The sequence below is a fragment of the Tiliqua scincoides genome, chromosome 2 (genome assembly GCF_035046505.1).
Source record: "Tiliqua scincoides isolate rTilSci1 chromosome 2, rTilSci1.hap2, whole genome shotgun sequence".
NCBI classification, from domain to species: domain Eukaryota; kingdom Metazoa; phylum Chordata; class Lepidosauria; order Squamata; family Scincidae; genus Tiliqua; species Tiliqua scincoides.
In genome coordinates, this window is record NC_089822.1 from 173,923,615 (window position 1) to 173,947,726 (window position 24,112).

Consider the following 24,112-nt stretch of genomic DNA (forward strand, 5'->3'; position numbering starts at 1 on the left):
GCCCTGTTGTGTGTAGGATGCCGTGGCAGCCGTTTCTGCGCCATGGCCAGCTCAGGATTGGGCTGTTACTTTCTTAGAGCACAATCCTATGCTTGTCTACTCAGAAACAAGTCCCGTTGTCTTCAGTGGAGCTTACTCTCAGGCAAGTGTGCATAGGATTGCAGCTTTACTTACTTACTTGACTTGATTTGATTTTGTCGTATGTAGGTGTTAAAAATTTTCTAGCTTGATTGTTGCTTCCAGCCATGACATCACTTCCAGGATAATGACATCACTTTCAGTGGGTCCCAACAGATTGTCGCTCTACAAAGTTGGTCCTGGTGCTACAAGTTTGAAAACCACTGCATTAGACTTTTGCAGCCGTATAATTCCTTAGGGTTGGATCAATTTTAAAAATCAGCTGTCACATATGTATTGGCAACCTTCAGTCTCGAAAGACTATGGTATCGCGCTCTGAAAGTTGGTTCTGGCACAGCGTCTAGTGTGGCTGAAAAGGCCAATCCGGGAGTGACAATCCCTTCCACACCGGGAGCAAGTGCAGTCTGTCCCTGGTCTGTCTCCCTGCCTATGGGCCTTCCTTCTTTGCCTCTTAGCCTCAGACTGTTGGCAAAGTGTCTCTTCAAACTGGGAAAGGCTATGCTGCACAGCCTGCCTCCAAGCGGGCCGCTCAGAGGCCAGGGTTTCCCACTTGTTGAGGTCCATCCCTAAGGCCTTCAGATCCCTCTTGCAGATGTCCTTGTATCGCAGCTGTGGTCTACCTGTAGGGCGCTTTCCTTGCACGAGTTCTCCATAGAGGAGATCCTTTGGGATCCGGCCATCATCCATTCTCACGACATGACCAAGCCAACGCAGGCGTCTCTGTTTCAGCAGTGAATACATGCTAGGGATTCCAGCACGTTCCAGGACTGTGTTGTTTGGAACTTTGTCCTGCCAGGTGATGCCGAGGATGCGTCGGAGGCAGCGCATGTGGAAAGCGCTCAGTTTCCTTTCCTGTTGTGAGCGAAGAGTCCATGACTCGCTGCAGTACAGAAGTGTACTCAGGACGCAAGCTCTGTAGACCTGGATCTTGGTATGTTCCGTCAGCTTCTTGTTGGACCAGACTCTCTTTGTGAGTCTGGAAAACGTGGTAGCTGCTTTACCGATGCGCTTGTTTAGCTCGGTATCGAGAGAATGAGTGTCGGAGATCGTTGAGCCAAGGTACACAAAGTCATGGACAACCTCCAGTTCATGCTCAGAGATTGTAATGCAGGGAGGTGAGTCCACATCCTGAACCATGACCTGTGTTTTCTTCAGGCTGATTGTCAGTCCAAAAATCTTGGCAGGCCTTGCTAAAACGATCCATGAGCTGCTGGAGATCTTTGGCAGAGTGGGTAGTGACAGCTGCATCGTCGGCAAAGAGGAAGTCACGCAGACATTTCAGCTGGACTTTGGATTTTGCTCTCAGTCTGGAGAGGTTGAAGAGCTTTCCGTCTGATCTGGTCCGGAGATAGATGCCTTCTGTTGCAGTTCCAAAGGCCTGCTTCAGCAGGACAGCGAAGAAAATCCCAAACAAGGTTGGTGCAAGAACACAGCCCTGCTTCACTCCGCTTCGGATGTCAAAAGGGTCTGATGTGGAGCCATCGAAGACAACAGTGCCCTTCATGTCCTTGTGGAAAGATCTGATGATGCTGAGGAGCCTGGGTGGACATCCAATCTTGGGGAGAATCTTGAAGAGGCCGTCTCTGCTGACCAGGTCGAAAGCCTTTGTGAGATCTATGAAGGCTATAAAGAGTGGCTGTCGTTGTTCCCTGCATTTCTCCTGCAGTTGTCTAAGGGAGAATACCATATCAGTGGTGGACCTGTTGGCTCGGAATCCACACTGCGATTCTGGATAGACGCTCTCTGCAAGTACCTGGAGCCTCTTTAGTACAACTCGGGCAAACAGCTTTCCTACAACGCTAAGGAGAGAGATGCCGCAGTAGTTGTTGCAGTCACCCCTGTCACCTTTGTTCTTGTATAGCGTGATGATGTTTGCATCCCTCATGTCTTGAGGTACTCCACCTTCTCTCCAGCAGAGACAGAGGATTTCATGCAGCTCAGTGACGATGATCTCTTTGCAGCATTTTAGGACTTCAGCAGGGATGCTGTCTTTTCCAGGTGCCTTGCCAAAGGCAAGGGAGTCCAGGGCCACGTGAAGTTCTTCTAGGGTTGGTTCACTGTCAAGCTCTTCCAGAACAGGCAGGCACTCAATGTTGTTCAGTGCTTCTTCGGTGACTACATTTTCTCTGGAATATAGCTCAGAGTAGTGCTGCACCCAGCGTTCCATCTGCTGCGCCCGATCCTGGATGACCTCGCCTGTGGCAGACTTCAGAGGGGCAATTTTCTTCTGTGATGGACCTAGGGCCTGCTTGATACCATCATACATCCCCTTGATGTTGCCCGTGTCAGCTGCTATCTGTATCTCGGAACAGAGCTGGAGCCAGTAGTCGTTAGCACATCTCCTGGCAGTCTGTTGGACTTTGCTGCGAGCAGTTCGGAGGACCTGCAGGTTGCGCTCACTGGGACAGGCCTTGTATGCTGCTTGAGCTCTCCTCTTTTCCTCAATGACTGGTGTCAACTCCTCAGAGTGGGCTTCAAACCAGTCTGCCGCCTTGTTGGTCTTCTTGCCGAATATGGACAAGGCGGTGTTGTAAACGGTATTCTTGAAATGTTCCCATCTGTTGGATGCGTTTGCATCGGCCGGGCCTGGAAGAGATTCCTCAAGCGCTTGTGCAAATTCCTCCACTTTTCTCTGATCCCGGGTCTTGCTGGTATCAATGCGAGGTCTTCCTTCCTTTTTCGTGTGATACAGTCGCTTTGTTTGCAGTTTCACTCTGCTGCACACCAGGGAGTGGTCAGTGTCGCAGGCAGCACCATGATAACTGCGTGTGATCTTGATGCTGGGAAGGCTGGAGCGTCTGGTGAGGATCAGGTCGAGCTGGTGCCAGTGCTTTGATCTTGGATGTCTCCAAGAGACTCTATGTTGAGGCTTTGTGTTGAAGAACGTGTTGCTGACACAGAGACCGTGATGACAGCAAAACTCTAGCAGGCGTTGGCCATTTTCGTTCATCCTCCCAGTGCCAAACTGACCTAAGCAAGTGGGCCATGAACTGTTATCAGCACCAACTCTAGCATTGAAATCGCCGAGGATGAACAATGGCTCTTTTACAGGGATTTTCTTGACAGTGGTGGCCAGGTCATCATAGAATTTGTCTTTGGCTTCTGCTGGAGACGACAGAGTCGGTGCATAAGCACTGATGAGAGTGACAGGTCCTGCTGATGACTGGAGCTGCAGGGACAAAATTCTTTCACTTCCCACAGTAGGTGGGATGATGGATTTCAGCAGGGTATTTCTGACCGCAAAGCCAACGCCATGTTCCCTGGTTTCGTTTGGTGGTTTTCCCTGCCAGAAAAATGAGAAATTTCTCTCCTTGACAGATCCGGAATCTGGCAGCCTAGTCTCTTGAAGGGCGACGATGTCCATCTGCAGTCTGCTCAGCTCCATGTCGATGACAGCTGTTTTGCGTGCGTCGTCTATTTCTTGCAGGTCATCAGAGAAGCCAGGTGTCATTGTCCTAACGTTCCAGGTGCCCAGCTTTAGGGCAGTAGTTTTCTGTTTTCTGTTGCATGGTGCAGAGTTGTCGATCCGCTTGTCGGTTTTCACCCTAAACCCCACGCACCCCATGAGGTTAACGGACCGTGGCGAGGCAACACCTTACTGGCTGGGGACTGCCCAGCTTAAGGCGGGCGGTAGCTGCCCAATGAGATGCAATGATCTCTCCCACCGTCGGAAGCAGCCCCTGGCGTCATGCTCTACGCCAATCGAGCAAAGACTTATAACCGGTAAACTGCTGCTTCCCGTGTTGTGCCGACGCCGTATGGCGAAGTTGGAGTGTCCTCTCCAGTGCGCGAAGCCTGGGTAAAGAAGGTATAGAGGATAGGCTGTTACCCATGCAGCAAATCCCCCCTCTCCACGTCGCTGGAATGGTCCAATGGAAAGGCAGAAGCCAATACGGTTGGTTCCAGCGGCGTCGCAGGAGTTGCCAGAACGTGACTGTGTTCAGCCATGAACTGCCTAAGGGACTCCGGCTCCTGATTTTGCCTCGAGGTTGACTCCTGAAGCCTTTTCCAGAACTGGATGTAGCCACAAGGCAGTGGAAGTTTGAGGTCAGAGTTTCCTTCTCTTAGATGAGCTGCCTTCCTAGGCTGACGAGTCCCATCTACCCAGAAAACACTTTTACTCCAGTCCAACTATGGACTACATCTATAGACATATTCAGCATATGTATCCCTAGCTGGATGAAGAAACATATAACACATGTGTGATTTCTCCCAACATCACTCATTTCTCCAAAACTTATCTAGCAGTAGCAATAACTAGGCCTCATGACGAGGGAGGTTCTGATGTTTGAAAATGATGCCATAGCAGCACTTGAATGTGAGGGATCCTGGGAAATTATATTTCCTATGGGTCTTGGTGCCCAGGGTGCTGCTGCCACAGTGTTCGCTGTCCTAGTGGCAGAACTGAGACTATGTCATTGCTGCCAGATACATTCCAGTAGGAAAGAGTGGCTGTCACAGTAGGGAAGGCTGGTTGCAAAAAGCCTGTGATGAGCCATGCCCAAATTTTAAGGGGAGTTTACTAGGCTTGGCTCATAATGGGTCTAGGAATGAAACTGGAAGAATTCATTATGACACAAACATCTGTTTCTTTGAAATTTGGATGCTAACTCTTGGAAATTAATTCCATCACCACATTCCAATATGAATACTCTCAAGTCTAAATTGTTTCATTAAGAAAAACGAATATGTCTGCTTGGTCCACCACTCTGCCGTCCTGATCTGTTCCCCCATCTCTCTCCCCACATCTGCTGTTTGCAAAAATGGGAAGGGGTAGGGATGGAATCATGCATTTCCATGTCTCACTTTGGCCTGTAGTGCTCTGAAAAAAAAAGTTTCAATTGCAAGAAGCTGATTGCATATGTAAAACTGGGGAAGTGCTAATGCAAATCCTTAAACACCACTTGAAAAATGAACCTATGCCATTGCACTTCATTTTTAACCACTTTGATAAGTGACTGTCTTATGTAAATGAGTAGATCCCAAATAATTCTGTATATGGAATTATGCAACTGCTCTCCCTTTCCTGCACCTGCTAACTTACAGAGAAAAACAGCTCCCTGCAGTGATAATGAAGGTCTGTGATGTACTTATTAAGTGATTACAATCATGGATAAAGTTATAACCACAATAGGCCAAATTCATGATAGAGAAGAATAGAAATAAGACAACTTAGCAACAATAGCAACAAGAAACACTAAATCTTGAACATATTTGATACCTAAATGTTTATGGCGAAAGATGTTTTCTTCTTTTTCTTGTTGTCAAAGCCTGTTGTTCCTGAACAGATCAGGTAGTCCCATTGTTCTAGTTATTTTAAGGACTTGAACTTTGCTTTTGCTATAGTATTGAGATTTGCTTCTCTCTTAGGGACACATTTGCTCCAATCCAGAAAGAAAGAGCCTCATGCAGATGGCTTTGGGCCCAATCCTATCCAACTTTCCAATATCCAATAAATATTCCCTTGCCTTGAAGAGGCCTCCATGACTGCCCCATCACATCACATGACACAGCATGCCACTCCACTGGCATGACTGCATCAATGCCAGAAAGTTGGTTAGAATTGGGCCCTTTGTCACAGTTTTCATACTGGATTGGGAGCTGCTTATCTAGTTTAGGTGTGTGGATACCTTCCAAGTTAGCATGTAGACATCCACTTTGCACCCTTTGAGCTGAAATGGATATGTCTCCAGTTGAAGTGCAGGGTATAATTGGGAATTCCCATCCATATGAATTTTCATCCATATCTTCAAACTTTAATTATGCACAGCACTCTGCATTATTAGAGCTGGCCCAGGGCTACGGTACTGGCGGAGAATAGAAAGTCCAGTCCATGGCAGAACTCTTTGTGAATGCATCTCTGTTGTGCTTAGGGGTTTGATTTGGTTTGTCATTTTGCAAGCAATGCTTGAACTCAACTAAGCTGCTATGAAAATCAAAAATTGAACATGTTCTATAATAAAGAAAACTTCCTGAAATATATTTAACTGACTTTATTCACATCTTGATAGTTTAGTATTTTTGAAGGAATGCGTACTCAAGACACAGAATATTTTATGCAACTGTTGATATGATAGGATATGTTTGCTACAAGCCAATGAAAATCTGGACTTTCTCATTTCCCATTAGAATGTTTCTTGTGAATTTTTTTCTTTTTACCAGTTTCGTTAAAGTAATTACAATAATGGCAATAAAAAGGCAGAAACAATTTCTGGAAGAGATGGGATGGAATTTGAAGATAAAAAGGGGGAAAGGCACTACCTCAGACAAAGATGAGCAATTCTTAGAAAGTAGCTGAGGGATGTCAAATTTCTTCAGTTATAGATCAGACTGAAAAGACTAGAAATACATTAAAACATGAGAAGAAAGACATGACTAGATAAACAATACAAATACCACCGTCTTTCAAATCAGCAAGGTTTCTATAATAGCTTTCTCTGCTCAGTGTGATCAATATTGCATCTTCCTTTGTGCTTGGAGAGCATGTGACACATGGTCTGTATCTCTATTGAAACAAATCATAATGAAATAATATCCATTTTCAGGAAGCCACACACCCCCCCCCCCCAACTCACCTGGCTTTAAAAGTCAGTTCAGGATTTACACCAGCCATCAAGGCTTTTATGTGCCTGAAAGCCCATGCGATATCACACATGGAAACTAGAAAAGAATCTGTGTCCTCTCCACCCCAAGTGACCAATATGTGCCATAGCTGTTCAGTCGTATAGCTGTTCAATGATGCCAGAACATCATTATCCAGTGTCCTAATTACATGGTGGCAAATTCTGCTAACCAGACAAATTTAGCATCTTTATCCTAGTCCCTCTTTAGTATAGTATTTGACTCTTGCCTGAACCAGAGTGTTTAATAATAGTTTAAAAAGCTTGGGAGTATCAAGGCTGCAGTGTGTTCTAGATCCACTTGAGCTAAAACTATCCAAGGGACTAATTTTAAGGAACTGCTTCAGCGTTTATGGTTTCTTTGCTGAATCTTTCCTTACTCTGGCACAAATTTTCTTTCCAATAATAGAGAAGTTTAGTTTCACACTAACTCATAGCACATTGGGTCCAGCAGAGAGAAAATTAAGTGGGCTCATTGATTTAGTGGAATTTTAAGTGTCCTTCATTTTCTCCAGATTGCACCCACTGTGTGAAAAGAATTTTTTTTATCAATTTGTAAGATAAACATAATTAAGCATGTACAGGCTTTCCAAAGTATCAGCAATGGCTTGTAGTTACATAATCTTGAAGAAGCAGATACAGTGCAAGGCATTTACTTTCACATTCCTTACTTGATGCCCCTAATCGTGTTTAGAAAATGCTACACTGTATTGTCACAGTTGTTTCTCTTTTATCCATGTGCAAAATATATGACTTTATTTCTTCTCTGGCTCACTTTAAAAAGGCAATAAGTGTATCTTTCAAGCCTACACCCAGTATTCTATCCAGGGCTTCAAAGAACTGCATCCTGCAGATATTTGTAAATAACTTCCTGACCTAAATCAGAGTATTTCTTTCCTGTGGTGGGTTTTCTGCATGGGCTACATTGATTTTTTTCCTACCAATTCTGGAACTCATATGAGCCAAAAGAAAGAAAGAGGATTGATCAAGTGGTTGGATCTAACTGCTGAAAGGACAGAGCTGAATTTGTTGTTCTACAGTGTATTCATGGCACAAGCCACCCATTAATGTTCCTACAATGTTGTTTTCTACCCTGTGGTGCCAAGCACCAGTTTCAGCAAGAGAATGAATTACATGGTATTGAAGAAGACAAAATAGCAGAGATAATTTAACTGTTGAGACAAAGTCTGGTTGGTGACAGAGCTGGCACTATTAGAGGTCAAATAAGTGATTGGAAGCTTTTTTTTTTAATTCTTTCAGAACTTCACATAAGAAAACAATTTAATTCCCAGGATTGGCCCATACATACTATATTTAGGACTATAGGTTCAAACTACTAATTTCTGAATAAAAGATCTAGAAAATCGGTATGAATGCTGGATGCTCCCTATTTTTCTCCAATGTATGTAGTATCGTGTTCTAGACATGGTGTTACTCATGTCATTTGGACCAGTGTGCTTTAATTTTTGTCTGTTACATGGCATCTGTGGCTGGGGCACTCTGGTCAGTACTGTGGCAGGGTGGAGAGAGGTTTCAGTCCTTTTCTTCTTCTGTGATTCCAGTCCCCCCCTTATCTTCTGTTTGTTTCATGCTAACACCTGTAGAGTGACAAAAAAAACTGTTGTTCTGATTCAATCTGAGCAAACAGAATCAAGTCTCTACAGGTTCTATTTCAGCAGCTTCATACTGGAGTCTCGCTTTGAAATTTCTTTCTTTAAAATGGTGAATTTTAGATTAGCTGTAATATGTTCTGAGAGGCCGAAATTTGCCTGCCGATTTCTGAATGTTACCATTGTTTAACATTAGATTTGTGTCAATTTTCTTTTCTGTCAAAGCTGACCTGTTGTCAGGATAATGTTGGCAAGTGACAGCATATATCACACAGAAGTGTCTACTAGTGAATGATTGTCTGGATGACATTCTTAGGTCCTCTAGCAGTATTGCCGGAGCTGAAATGAGGAAAAGCTGGCCTTTGGGTTTGTTGCAGGGTCTTGTGTCTGTTATGTGGTCTTTTGTTGATAAAGATTAGATGTTTTACATGCAGAGATTATAAGTTAGAGCAGGCCTAGCACCAAAGGTCTCTCTGAAAAAGAGAAGCATTGTTAGGACAGCCTGTGAGTTGTTTATGATACATCGGACTTGTATTCTGGTACACATCAAATAATTATATAAAACCAACTTGGATACAACTCATATTTGCTTTCCAAATATTTTCTGTGATCCAAGGCCAGATCACACAGTCGGTGAACTAGCCAGAGATAAAGCCACAGCAGTCCAGCAGTGATTTTTATCATTGTGTCACACAGTTGCACATGTTGCTGCTGCGTTGTTGCAGCTGTACCTGTAGATGGACATATTCACTCATTATATTCCCCATTTGACTCCATATGACCACAGACATATCCGGATACATCACATGTGGTTGATTTACACTGTTGAGACCACTGGCATATGAGTAGCAGTGGATTTGCCATCTGTTATTAGTCCTCTTACTGGAATATGCTTCAAGTCTGCCATGAACTCTGTGTACATTATTCCAAAAGAAGCTTTTTAGCAAACCAGGTATGTGCTATTGTTGCTTTCCTACAAAACTATTTCCTTTTCATACTAATAAAATTGGTGTTTCTTTCTTTCTTTCTTCTTCATAATAAAATCTACCGGCTCTGTGCAGCATGGGTGATATCTAACATGTGGTATTCATAGACTATTGTTATATGACCTCATTGAATGGCTTCTGATAAACAATGAACTCTTGATAGTCAACAGAGTGCAAACTTCTCCAGAGTGATTTTTTTTAACTTAATGTCCTTCCTGCCGCATCAGACTTGATTCTCATATTGTATACTGCATGTCTGTTAAAAGGCACTGAGTTTACTCTGGTGGTAAATAGGAACTATAATTTCGAAAGGCTGCCAATCAAAATCCAGGTTTATTGTTTTTCTCCTAATGTCATTGTATCCTTATTTTTCTATTCACGCATTAACAGCTCAGTGCAGAATCACTGGCACTCAGACAATTTAGCATCAGCAGCATGTGGGAATCTCCTTACATACAATAAAGTAAGACAATAGCAGTAGCAAAGGTTTTGCTGTTGTCAGGTGGTTATTCAGCACTAACTTGTAGGATCCAGTAGAGCCAATTAATCTGATATATTTTAAAAGGGATTAATTCTTAATATTAACATTTGAAATGTATTCATATGCATGTAGCTTCAGAATATGTTTCTCTTATATATAAATAACAGAAATCATATAGTCAAAAATCGTTTACATGGCAGCTTACAGTGCAATCCTAGGCATGTCTATTCAGAAGTAAGCCCCACTAAGTTCAGTGTGACCTACAGCACAATCCTATTGGTGCATCACTCTAGCAGACCATGGAGGGCACTGCTGACAGCAGCCTGTAGATCAGCCATTGACGGACCCAGCCACTGGACAGATAAGTTCAGGGGCCGATTGGGGTGGGGATTGGGCTGAATCGGGTGGATCTTGGTGGCAGCAGTGTCCATGGGATCTGGAGCCCCCAACTTGAAATGCCCCTTTAAAAGCATTTAGGATCTATATCAGCAAAAGAGCTGGTGTAGGGCAGAGTAGGCCCATAGGGGTCCAGGAACAGTGGAGGAGGTAAGTTTTCATTACTTACCTTCCCCAGCCTGTTCCCACCTGTCCCAGGAGATGTAGTGGAGGCTGTGTTGGTGGCCCTGCACAGTGCAGTCTGGCCAAGGATAGTATTGGGTCATAACACCCAGAAAAGTGTGCATAAGATTAGAGATTCACAGTCCAGTTCACCATGTTCACAGTGCCGGTCTCCGGTGCACTGCTCTGGCAACGGTCCTCGTGAAGGTGCCAAAAAGCACTTTGTGGTGACCGAGCAGGAGCAGGTGCCAGTGTGGAGGCCAGCGTGGGTGGGCCAGTTGGAAAGGCTCCAGGAACCAACAGTGTCACATTCACTGCCAAGTGGTGTAGAGACATTTCAGGGTGGGAAGGAAGGGGTGAAACAGGGCAGGACGAAGGTGGAAATAGGGGCAGGGGTGGGTGGAATGGACTCAGGAGGGGGCAGGGATGGCAGCAGAGGCTGCTGCTGAATCCAATCCCCCCTTCTTGGCCCAATCTGCCAACTTCGGACTGCATATACCTGCATCTGCACTTTGCTGGTGCAAGACTGAGTAACCCCATAATGACTGCTGGGACTTTCCCCAGGGCAAGGGGACACAATTCCCATTGTGAGACCTCCAGCAACCTCATTGCCCACGCTAGATAATGTGGCAGTTGTTTTGGCACCACTTTATCATGGCGCAGGCAGTTTGGATAGGATTGGGCTGTTGGTCAGCTTTCTTTAAGTGTCTTTAGCTTTTAATGCCTATTATAACTGTGCAAACAGCTTAATAAATCTCAACTACATATATTTAATTTTCTCCAAAGAGAAAGAGTTCCCCAAAGCAGAGAACTGCAGCTATTTGAACTGCAGTCCCAATTCTTCATACTGGTTGAAAAAGTATCACAATTAATACAGCAGTAGCCCCATCCCAAAGTGTATTAAATGCTGAAGATATGTGGTTGGAATGTGTATGTGTTATATATGAAGCAGCTATATGGGAGAGAGGACAGTCTTATTCAGAAGCACTGTTCTTTAAAACAGAGGGTTATTGTGGAAGCAAAAATCACTATTCCACCAGTTTAATAATAACATTTTACTTAATTCTCTGTCTTTACAAGCTAGTGATTTATTGATCACAAAAGTGGTGCAACATCAAAATACTGATCTCAAATGGCTTGGAATGTGAAGTGATTGTTGGAGTCTTTGTAGGAAGTGAGTCCCACAAGGAAAGCAATGATGTTATTTTTGCAAATTCAGTATGTGCAAACACAAAAAGAGTAAATGTCATAGATGATTGTAATTCACATGCAACCAAAGAGACATCGGTACAGATGAGAGAACATTCTTTTGTTTTCACCGCTGGGAATGCTGGAAAATGGCTCTCGGTTTTTTCAGCATGTTGCCATCAACTTTTCAGCACACTGTGATTATAAACCAAGCAGACATCTTTTGCTTTTCCCTTTAATGAAGCAAGGCAGAATGTGTGTTTGTGCTCTTACAGACCTAGTCCATCTGGGAGCCAATAAAGAAATTAGCATCATATAGCACAAAGCCTTATGGTAGCAGCAATGTGTTTGCTTATCATTAAAAAACAAAATCTACATTTCTGTGATTTTAAGGTACCATAAAGCTCTTATGGTTTTTACTGCATGCTGTAAGTCAACATTTATTTCTTGATCATTATTTGCTAGTGGAAAGAAAGGGGGGGGAAGCAGCACAACGTGAGACAACAGAAAAGTTCCTGAATTCTGAAAAGCTCTGTTCCCTACTGATCTTTTCTCAAAGTCATTTAGTAATGGTGTGCAGGTAGGATAATGAGAACAAGTTGTGTGTTTTCTTGTGCCATGTAAATTCTAGGAGACTGCATTGATTTCAGGCAGACCCTCTTGTTTTGCTTTGTTTTTGTTTGTTTTTCAGAGTTTGGTAGTCAGGAGGAAAGCAAATGAAAGTTGTCATTGCTTTCTTTGTTCTGGGCAGTACTGATAATAATAGTGAAGGAATGAAATAAAAGCATAAATGTTAGATCCATTGAATTCCTTTACAGATATCATGAAAAAGTCAAAAAGAAACTGCATTTTGCTATTGCTTCTCTAGAATCATTACAAATTGATTCCTTTATCGTAAACCAATCCGCTCATTTCTGATTAAGGCCTGCTTAATAAAGAACCTAACCTAACAAACTACTGAAGAAATAAAAACAAGAAAGGCATCAATTATAGAAGAAAAGGTCATAGGAAGGTGGTTTAGGATTAAGGACATTTATGCCCCCTGAAAACTGAAGTACTAACTACAGGAAATTTCCAGACAAGTAAAGCTTAAAACTTGTACAAATTTATACAAGCCATATAAAACTCTCTTTAAAAGGGGAGAGACTGGTTTAGAATCTTTCTGCACCATCAGTTTTATATAATATGTTCTTATTTGCTTAACAGGTTATCACAATATTATTATTTCAGTTCAACAAATGCAGAATTCTATCACCCCTTCCTTCTTTTCAATAGACTGGCTTGTACAATACATCCATCCAGGCAGCCCACCAACTGCTTGACTAAGAGCCAACTTGACTGTTCTGCCTATGTGACTATACCGGAGTGGAGAGTAGTGACATGTCCCTTCTCCTCTTTGTGTAATGGGCTGCCCTAGATGGACGTATTTTCTGAGAGGCCCAATCTCAGAGGATATGTCTCAGAAGATTCTTCAGTGTTAGCAAGAGTGAGGCAAACTGCGCTTCTGCAGTTCAGTTTCCAAGCCTTCTACCATATGCTATAGTGACTGGAGCAGGGCTCTTTCACAGGATGTGACACTAGGATTAATGAATTATGTGTGTGACCACAGCTTCTCCCTCAACCACTTCCTGTTCTCCCTACTTTCCATAATGTCTGAAGCTGCTTGTTGTCTTGGTGGTTAATTTGGCAGTGTTCCAAATATACTTGATAAGTCTGTCAAGAGTAGAGGCTGTTTTACTGATTCAAAATGTTTTATTCTTCTTAGGGCACAATCGTAACTTGCGCCGGAACAGGCAACTCAAGGTTTGGATTGTGCCCTTCATGTGACAAATTATTGTTCACTGTGGAACTAAGGCAGCAAAAGCTATTAATTACTTTAATAAGAGGAACATTTTCAGGAAGATCAGAGATTGCTCTGTGACACTTTATCCCATGACTGTGGTTTCCTTGAGGCAAAAATAGGGGGGTACTACTTTTGTAGCTGGCTTTCTGCCTGTACAGTGAGCATAGCGTTGTCTAAGAACGCTGTTTTGACTCTAACAAAGATATTCTGACTCTAACGAAGATGTGCTGCACTATGGCCAAGACATTAGACAAGCAACATTGCACTACTGAGCACCTGACCCAGTGTACAGAGTCTGCATTCCTGTGCAAATAGGGATAGTTTATAGAGTGACAGTGTCCAAAGGTAGTGTTCAGTAGAAAGTAAAGTCTGTGTGATCCATCTCTATATGTTATGGACTGATGAGATTAGAAGTTCAGAGAAACTGGTCGTATCAGGGGTGAACGTCATTCTCAATAGACTTCTCACCTGTGACTTCCTGATCTTTTCCAGTCCTATCCAACTTCCCAGAACTGATGCAGCCGAATCTCAACCTCCTTCCTGGTCCTTTTCCACATTCCCAGGTCAACATGGACTTGCACCAGTGATCGAGCTGGTGCCAATCTGAGTTGACCCAGAGTAACTGTTGGGGCTTACCCCAAAGAAACCTCTACCAGCCAAAAATTTCCCTGGGATACAATGGAAGCTGAACCAATGCTACTGCATCACCTCATGGGGATTTCATTAAGATTTGGCTGTGAAAATGCAGTGCGGTGACAGATCCTAAAATGCAGGTAGACTCTACTTACTTCCTTGTGAAAATATCAGTAACATTATTTTAAAAAAGAACTTGCCAGGCCAAATCATACTGTATTCCATTTATTTCAAAGTGCTCTGGATTACCCAGTAATCAAACCACTTTCCTTACAAATGCTATGTATTTGTTGAGGAATCATGCCAGTAATATTGGTTTAGAGTGAAGCAAATTGTTCAGATTTAAATCCAGTCTTTGAACCCAACTTGGTCCGTACTTATATTGCAGAGCTAGGATAATGACATATTTTCTCTGATCTTCTCAAAATGGTTGGGCCGGTATTTGAGTCCACGTTGCTGCTTTTGGATAGAGCCCTAGGGAGTCTTGGGATATAATCCACTACCAAAGGAAATCAAGGCCAAGTATGCCTTCATATCCTTATGGGTTTCAGTTGATCTCAATTTATTGGCTACACAGTCACAGATTGTTCACCTTGTGATATGTAGCACTTGCTGCAGCCTCTTCCATGCAGCAGTGGCCCAGGACTGCAATTCTTCATAGCTGTGGGCAGATTTATGGCATTCTGTATTGCATCATACTTCATCCTGAGAAAGAACAAGCTCCCTGCTTTTTTCACAGTAGACCATAGTATCTGTAGTTTCAGGCAAGCAGCTTATTTTCCTGTCGTGATTGTGTGTGTGTGTAACAGTGCCCTGTGCATTCTTACCTGCAAAGCTGATGTTATTTACTAAATCCAGTATGAATCAGCTAATAACAACTGAACTTATTACATGGTCCCTCAACATGACACTCAGTGCAACCCACTGCACTGTGTGTACTGTGATTAACTTCATGTCTATGATCACTCAACAATCAAAAAGAAAAAAAAAATAAACAAAGCCACAAGACTTCTTTTCAGCTTGTTATAGATTCTACAGAGAAGAATAGCAGCTGTGAGAATGCCAGGGTTTGAGTTCATTAGGACTGTGCAGGTGCAATCCATAGGAGCTATTGATTTTTCAACCTTATTGGAAAAAATCAGTCATGCTTTTCTTTTTTTTCAGAAGCAACATTCTGTGTTGTTGTTACATCAGGTTTTTTTTTTTTTTTTAAGACTACAGGTTGGTAAACAAACAATAGTTCCAAGTATAAAAATATATCTGGTACCTCTACTGTGTTAAAAAAACTACTATATAAAATTCATCTATTAATTAAATAGTGAAATATTCAACTAAATTGGGGCCAAGCTAGATATAGTCTCCCAACATCTTGTCAACTGAAATTTGCCTCCTCCCCCCAAGAAAAGCTGTTGTTCACTCTGGCGATGGAAAAAGACAGGTACAATCAGGTACAATAGTTGAATAACTAACTAAATAAAAATATAGCAAAGGCAATATCTAGGAGAATTTAGCCAACTAATAACTTATGTAAGGGTGCAATCCTAACCCCTTATGTCAAAGCACTGACGTAAGGGCAATGAAGCTCCAAGGTAAGGGAACAAACATTCCCTTACTTTGAGGAGGCCTCCATGAGTTGGGCCATCCCAACTGCAGGATGCAGCACATGTCCCATTGACACCACTATGCCAGTGCTAGAAAGCACTGACATAAGGGGTTAGGATTGCGCCCTAAGAGAGATTAGGGTTGTGGGAGAAAGTGGTCATATGTCATTCATTACCTGCTCATGACCGCACCGTACTTTCACAGAGTTTCCTGTCCATGGAATAAAGCATTCCTGAGTTGAAACCTGCCCCCTTGGTGACTCAGGAATGGTTAAAAAAGGACTCCTACACCTACCAAAATGAATATATATTACCCACAGTATCTGAAATGAGATTTGACATGATATGAGAACCCTGCACAAATGGATATTAAACAGTTATCAGGATAAGGCAGTGATTCCCAAACTTAGTGCTGCTGCAAAGCCAGTGGAACCCGGAAGTGAGTGACAATGATGCAAAACACATCATATCTGGAAGGGGTGAAAGGATGGGTGGGTGGGGCCCCACAGATCCAATCTGCAGTTAATTGAAACAGTGGATATGGGATCCACTGCCCCCCACCCTGTACTTGACTGTTTAACTTCCACCATTGATAAATTGGACCTTAATTTGGAAGTCTAATGGATGAATGAATAACATTGACTCATTCATTGAAGAATTCAATGCTAGGAAACCATCTTAATCTGTGTCCTATTATTTCCTTGATTCATTCTCACTCAGTGATCTCCTTCTGCATTTATACTATTATGCGGCAAGTATAAATTAATTAAATAGTGAAATATTCAACTAAATTGGGGGCAAGCTAGGTACGGTCTCCCAACATCTTGTCAATTGAAATTCGCCTCCTCCCCCCAAGAAAAGCTGTTGTTCACTCTGGCGATGGAAAAAGACAGGTACAATCAGGTACAATAGTTGAATAACTAACTAAATAAAAATATAGCAAAGGCAATATCTAGGAGAATTTAGCCAACTAATAACTTGTGTAAGGTAAGAATTTTCTTACAAGTGGGTAAGAATTTTCTCATTTTCCCCCAGTATTTAATAAAAGAACACACAAAATCTATTTATATTTCAAAAATAACAGAGCAATTTGTAAAATTATTCATTATGAGAAAAAATTGATTAGGTCTAGTAATATAAGTCTCTCAATGCATATCCTTTTCAGACCCTTCTTCTAATATTGATTTAGGCAAGCTGAGAACTCAAAGGTCAAGAAAAGGTAGCTTTCTTCTTATCTAGAGATGTGGTCTTGCTAGGTCGTGTTGAGTTACACTGCTGGAGGCAGCTGAGAAATCCGCTCTCATTTACTCATGCTTTGCTCATGCTGTGCCCATTTCTTATAAGCTAGCAGTTTTCTAAGAATGTGGTACTTGGACAAAGATTGTTTTTCAACGTTTTCTGTTGAAAATTAGAAATACTTTATGCCTAGAAGGATATTCCCAGGTTGTGTCATTCTCAGATCCTTGTACTGTGTGAAGTCAGTCTTGAGGGAGAGCTCTAAAAAGTTGGCTTCATAGTACTTCAAGATAATATGTGTGCTTGTACTGAAGTGCTGAATGCTCCACAGCAGCCTAGATATAGTTGCATATTATATGATACCAATGGGGCAGATCCACCCAGATATATTTCTTTCCCATAATACGTCAATATACCTTATGTTATCCTGTCTGAGATTTATACTGTTGCACCACTAAACCCATCTCTGGAATAATCTGTTTACTACAAACCCTGGGCAAAGTCTGTGTAGTGCTCAAAGTGCCTAATTTTTATTTTGTGCTGTTCTGTGCCTGTAGAAGGCAGTCATACCATGAGTGCTGGTGTTTCAACAAAATTATTTGTCCAGGGAAGTACATTTGTGAACCAGCATTTCTGTTTAGTATCAGAATAGGCAGATGTTGATTTCCATTCATCAAGAGAAATTGGCAAAAGCTTTCCACCCCCACTAGGTGTACAAAAGCCTTGCATGGTCCTCTAGGCATTGCCATCTACCATTATGCATGTTTAGGAAGTTATTAGAAGGAAATAGTTTAGATTAAACTGTAAGTATATTGCACAAAAAGAATGGATGCATTTTTAAGACAATTACTGGTTTGCAGCTGATGGTACCAGCATTTGGAAATTGTATAAATGGGCTGTTGTGAGGAATTATTTTTTGTCTGATGATTGACAAAGCATTTTCTGTGGCCTGCCAAATAAATATTTATGTAGAGATAATTTTTAATGTGTTTTTGTACATTAAAAAAGATCCAAATACTCACTACCTGACTTTGCACTTAGAGCCTTTTGTTGAAGCTAAATTTATCCTCCATTTGTACTGCTTTTAAAGGGGACAAAAAACCCACCCTTGTTGATGTAAATAATTAGATCATATTGTAGCCTATCTGTAATGTAGCTTTTATGTAGTTATTATATTTTAATGGAAACTGGTTTTGTTTTTTTAATGTTTCTGGAATATAAAGTCTCTCTTTGGAAGGCCACAAATTGAATGAACTTTGCTGTGGTGATGCAGTGTTTCCTAGCAACACCATGCCCTCCCTAGTGTTCCTTCCTCCATTCTTCAAGCTAAAAGCAAACCGATGTCCATTAATTCCCAGCTGCAATGAAAACTTTTCAGAGATTTTACGGGCTTCCTACTGTTCGTGTTTTCATCTTGCTCAGATGTTCTGGGTGGGATAAAACCCTCTGCTACTATGATCTGTTTATCTCTCTCCAATTTCCCCTGAAAAAGAAAACCCAGAGCGTATATTCACAATTAACGTTCATTTTACATTTAAAACGGATCAGGTGTCCTACGACGCCTCCCTTGACACTTTATCATTATGGTCGCTCAAGCGGCATGCACTACATGCCAAACACATAAACTAAAATGTCTCCAAAATGTGTGTTAAGCGGTGCTGTGCGCTTGCTTCTTTTTGTGCCTGTGTAATACAAATCTTTTTTTCATTCTGAGAGCAGTGGGAATTGTACACTCTCAATACGCTTTATGAGCATCAGAAAGAGACTCTTGCTAGCATGTGGCATTTCTTGGCCACTATAACATGAGCGAGGTAGTCCCTCACTGCTAGTGAAAAAAGGTCCGCATTACTGAATATCACACAGGTGGCAGTAACGACAAAGTGTGAGGGCTGACTGAAAGAAAAGCAAACAGTTACCTTGCAAAGAGAAATGTCCAGGTTAGATATAATACTGGGGGAGTACTAGGTACATAGTAACTAAACGGATGTCTTCCTTCCTTCCTAAAGGTCTGTATGAAGGCATAACGTACAGGCAGATTTCTGATGTGCAGGGTACTGCCAGCACCAGTTGACTCTCACAAAAGCCCTATGCAGACATTATTTCAGTGTGTAGAAGAATGCTTGGCCGAGCACTGAAAGCCTGCTGGAAAGCTCAGTCCCCAAATTAACATGCTCCCGCCAATGCATTTCTGAAGGCTTGCTCCCATCCTTCGCAAGTACAGCGTATGTCTGCAGTGACAACTGCTGTAACTGGAAAAAGATTCTCCTCATAGTTAGGAACATCAGCAAGCTTCTAGGATGCACACACAAAAACACGCGCACACACAACATTGACGGTATCCCAGGTGAAGCTTGACTCGATGAAGAATAGTCCATTTAACAGTGTAAATCACTGGTACTTACTGGTGGGTTGTAACTCACCAGCCTGTGTAACATTGCCCCTTTCCCATTAGGTGGTGGGGCAGGGGGAAAGCAGCGACGCAATCCCCAGAATCATGACAGTACGGGGAAGCGGGGCTTGTTTTAAATGTGCCTTACCTGCTGCTGGGGTGTGGGGAGCCCCTCAGAGCACTCTGCAGGGCTCCCTGCAGCTTGTACAAAGTGAAAGTTGCAATTGCGACCCGGTTTCATGATTGCAACCAGGAAGTGGGTTGCAATCATTACTTTCACTTTCTACAAGCTACATAAGCCCTGCAGAGGGCTCTGTGGAGCTCCCTACACCCTCTGGACCCCAGCAGCAGGTAAGGCAATTTTAAAAATAGCCCTTCTTCCCCCACAGCGGCGGGATCCCATCTCTACCTTCCCCCCTCCCCCACACTTATCTTGGGAGATGAACAGCCCAATCCTGAGCTGCCCGGTACGCAGGACTGCTGCAGTGTCAAAATGGCTGCCATGGCATCCTATCAGCATTTGGGCAGCCACTGGCGGCTCTTAACCCCGCTTCGGAAGAAGGGGACGTTTGTCCCCTTCTCCAAAGTAAGGGGAGCAGCCCCGCAATGGGGCTACTTGACTCTGCATCGGCTATTTAGCCAGCACAAAGTAAGGATGTGTTGGGTCGCTGAGCTCTGCTGGTCCTACCGCACTCTCACCCTGGTCCCTCCCCCGCCATGCCTTCTCCCCCGCCCTCTACCTGCCCCAGAGCACCTCCTCCCAGCCTCTCCCCCAACTAGGGCTGTCTCAGCGCAGACTCACGCTGGGCCAGTTCCGGCACTGGACCAGCGCTAATGGCACATTTGTGACAGTGCTCACCGGTGGTGAGTCCGCGCACACTCAATAGGATTGGGCCCTTACCCCTGAGTTTGAATACCATTGGTGTAAGTTGTTTCTGGTTTTGCTTGCACTTTCACTTACTTTTTAATTTGATTACTGAGCTTTCCCATTATTGTGATTCCAGAAACATATAAACTACATCACAATATTAGGATTTGATTCAACTTTCCAGTTGTTCGCTACTGTCATTCTTACTGCTCCCCCCCCCCCAAAATGCTCAGGAAAGCATTTATACAACAGTTTCTGCTAATCTCAAGATTCTGGAGGATGAGTATCCTCAATCTTTTTGCTAGTTTAAGGTGATATCTAAATGCAGAAGGGCCGGAGGAATATCATCCTCTCTCACACACATAATATACAATAGATCTGCTTTTGAGATGCCTTCTTTCTAGTCACTTCCATACTCACTTAGATACACTACCATTTTCTGTGCCAAAAAAATGGATTAAGAACTCATTACATTCTGTATAATTCAGGATCCCTACAGCAACATGTTGCAACATTTTAAATGTAAGAAAGAACTTATTGCAAAGAAGTGTCTGGACTAGATTAGCAGACTGGTGTGCAGGCAGAAGTAGTGTGCAAACGGGGCACACACCTGTCTTTCCAGAGAGTCCTGAGAATGCAGGAAGAGCATTCTTGCTCTGACAGCGCAGCTTCCCAAAGAGTGCTGTCTAATACTAGTGCTTAGTGCCTTTAACGATAAGGAAGTATTCCACAAGAGTGTCTTGGGTATGGCATGAAAGTTTCCAATAGGAATACCTGGAATTATTTGCACAATGTATGAGAGAGCAAGATGTATGTTACGCATATTATGTTTATATCTTTTACTCCATCACACTGAATAAGCATTTAATTTATCAATAACAACAGTATTTATGTATCGCTTTTCAACGAAAAGTTCACAGAGAAAATTCAAACAACAGTTGGCTCCCTGTCCCAAAAGTGCTCACAATCTAAAAAGATGCAACACCAGCAGACAGCCACTAGAAAAGACACTGCTGGGGTGAGGTGGGCCAGTTACTCTCCCCCTGCTAAATAAAAGAGGAGCACCCACAACTCTGAGTGGACCCGGGAAGGGGGATAGGATATCAGCGGTGCTGCTACCACTGATACCATCCCCGTTCCTAACCTCAACCCATTCTCCTCCCCATCCCAATCTCCATTCCATTTCTTCCCTTTCCTAACTCATTCTGCCCACCCCTCCTTTTCTCCTGGCATTGACGTAGCAGCTCCAGGCGTCATGAACAGAATGCTGGCACGCCACTACATCTGCTCATTGCTTGTGGTGGCAACCCAGCTGTGTTAAATGGCATTTCTCCTTTTGAGCCATAAAGGACCTTGTGCTGCTGGAATACCAATTCTGGCATTGCAAACCTCATTAAGATTGGGCCAACAGGCTGCAGTCCTATAATATGGGTGCCCTACCCATCCTTGGAGGATATGTTCCAGCTGCCACTGCAGATACCAGAAGCCTTAGATAGCAGCAAACTTTACAAGAAGTGGTTCACAAATCCCCCCCCCCCTTGCGCAAATGACTTATATGGTTTGTGATTGCTGTCCTGTTGCTGTCTCCTGTGTCTGGCTGTTTCAGTGCTGTCTGCAAATACTAGCAGGAAGTGCTACCAAGTAGCAAGTTGGGTGGCTTAAAAACAAAGTGACGCTAAACTCTGTGAACTCTATGATTTGCATGATGGGGGAGATTTGTGAACTGTGGATAAGGGAAATCGCAGATTCGAGATCTGTGGGTACAGGGGAACCCCTGTACTTGGCTGGAAGTAAGCCCTGTTTCACACATTGGAACTTCTGAGAAAATATGCATACAATTGCACTGTTGGCCTACTTGAAGATATACAGTAGACCACCAAGTAGTCCACAAGGTCTAGGGGGGGGGGAAAAAAAGATGATCACCTTTGATCACTTCCAGTGTCTCTCCAAGTGAGTAGTCTCCCACGGACCACTGAAATGTCAGCTGTAGCTGTAGGTAGTCCGTTCTCCTCCCTCCCTGGTGATCCAGCACTTATTGATGTGCCAGCTGGAGGAGGGTCCATTCTCCACCCTTTCTTGCAGTCTGTGGAGGAGCGCTCACTCAGTGAGATGCTTTTCCGTGGACCACCAGAGACGGTGGAGAATGAACGCCCCACAGCTGGCATTTCCAGTGACTTGCTGAGCGCTCCCCCATGGGCTTCCAAACTGAATTGTAGTTTTCTGTGTGGTGGGGATTGCATGTGGTCCACAACAGTTCCAATGTCTGCCTCAGTGGTCCGTGGCATCCTGAAGGTTGAGAACTACTGATCTCGGGTTATATGTTCGATCGCAGTCTTTTGTAGTTGAAGAATCTAGTGATTTTATGAAATGGCTGGAAAGCATTGTATGTACGTACATGAGTTTGCACGTGCACATGCATTAATCGAGATTAAAGCAACACTTAAAACTGGAAGTGAAAAATTGGAAGTGAAAAATGAGACTCCTAAAAAATTCTTTCGTTTGTTTTTGAGGGCAGTTTTCTATGTACTATGAAGTGGAAGAGTGAGTACTCACATTCTCCCACTGTAACTATATTTTGTAATCTCAGAGGTGGCTGAATTTCTGGGTTCTGTACAAGCAAATAGTATCCAGAGAATGTGGTGTGGATTACATTACCTCCTACTTAGATTACTTTTACTCCCAAGTAATTTGTACAGTCTTGTAGCAAGAGGCCAATCATAGCCTCAGGCTCTTTGGGGAGGCGGGGGAGAAACCAAGCTTATAGAGCAATAAGATGTTGTGCTGCAACATAATTTAACATGTCATATTATTAGGGTAGATGTTCAAAGGCAAAAATTGAGATGTGGTCTAACTGCCACTAAATTTGATTGTGCTTTTTAAGTGGACCCTAAAAAACCTTTTTTTGTTTTACAATGAAGGCTATGTACAGTTTTCACAAATTCTCTTTTCTTCTACTTCCCATAATCACCTTCTAAGCCAAAAGATGTTCCTGTCACTAGAGAACAGGTTCGTTACAGCCTTCAGCCTTCTTTTTGAGTGCACAGTAACACTGTTTAATGTGCCTACAGTGTAGAATCTTAGTGCAAATCAGTATTTCTTGTACTTATCTTCTTCATTTCTTCAACCAGATGGCTGCCCCGATTTGTGCAATGGCAATGGGAGATGCACACTCGGTCAGAACAGCTGGCAGTGTGTCTGCCAGACCGGCTGGAGAGGGCCTGGATGCAATGTTGCTATGGAAACCTCCTGTGCTGATAACAAGGATAATGAGGGAGGTGAGCAAAAGTCTTCCAATTCCCAGTCCCTAAAGAACAGAGGGTTATGTGCAGTTTCCTCATGAGTCATTTTGCTAGAGAAAGACCCCCCTCTCCTCCTATTGTCAAGTGTTGTTGTTACATTTCCTTTGAAACAAATGAGATGGAGAAAGTGGTGATCTTGTGGGGGAAATTATGTGACCTGAAAGGCTTATTTTCAAAATGGAGGACTTGATTCATCCTCGCTGACACTCAGAAGCAGCCGCTAGAGTTTAGAACTGGGATTCATACGGCTTAGGTTTTAGGATTCAGTGCTGCCTTCAGAGATGCAACCTTGTGACCTAAATTCCAGAAATACCAGAATGCATCACAGTTCATTCAAATGGGAACAGCAGATGATTGAGCAGGATATTTTGCTAAGATATTACTAAGCACCTGGTAAAGGCAAAGGTGACACAAAGGTATCTTATTTTTTTTAAATCATATTTTATCTCAGTTCAAAAGTACTCAAAGTGGCAAACAACAACAGTTTTAAAATACACTGAACTAAAACAGAAGCAGTAGAAACGAAAAACAAAACAGCAGGCACAGAATTATTGACTGATTATGAAAAACAGCAATAATAAAAGTTCAGCAACAAATCAAGGATCCATTAATCAACTCAGGGTGCAATCCTAACCAACTTTCCAGCAGTGAGGTAAGGGCAA

At 42.9% G+C, this 24,112-nt stretch overlaps 1 protein-coding gene across 3 annotated transcripts in view; it reads left to right on the forward strand.

The window, feature by feature from the left end:
- TENM2 (teneurin transmembrane protein 2) overlaps nt 1-24,112 on the forward strand; it is an 831,585-nt gene that overhangs the window by 707,979 nt on the left and 99,494 nt on the right. For all 3 annotated transcript variants that reach the window (XM_066618094.1, XM_066618096.1, XM_066618097.1), the window contains one exon: nt 23,280-23,426. In XM_066618094.1, coding sequence (XP_066474191.1) covers nt 23,280-23,426 — 147 coding nt within the window. The remainder of the gene's footprint in view (nt 1-23,279; nt 23,427-24,112) is intronic.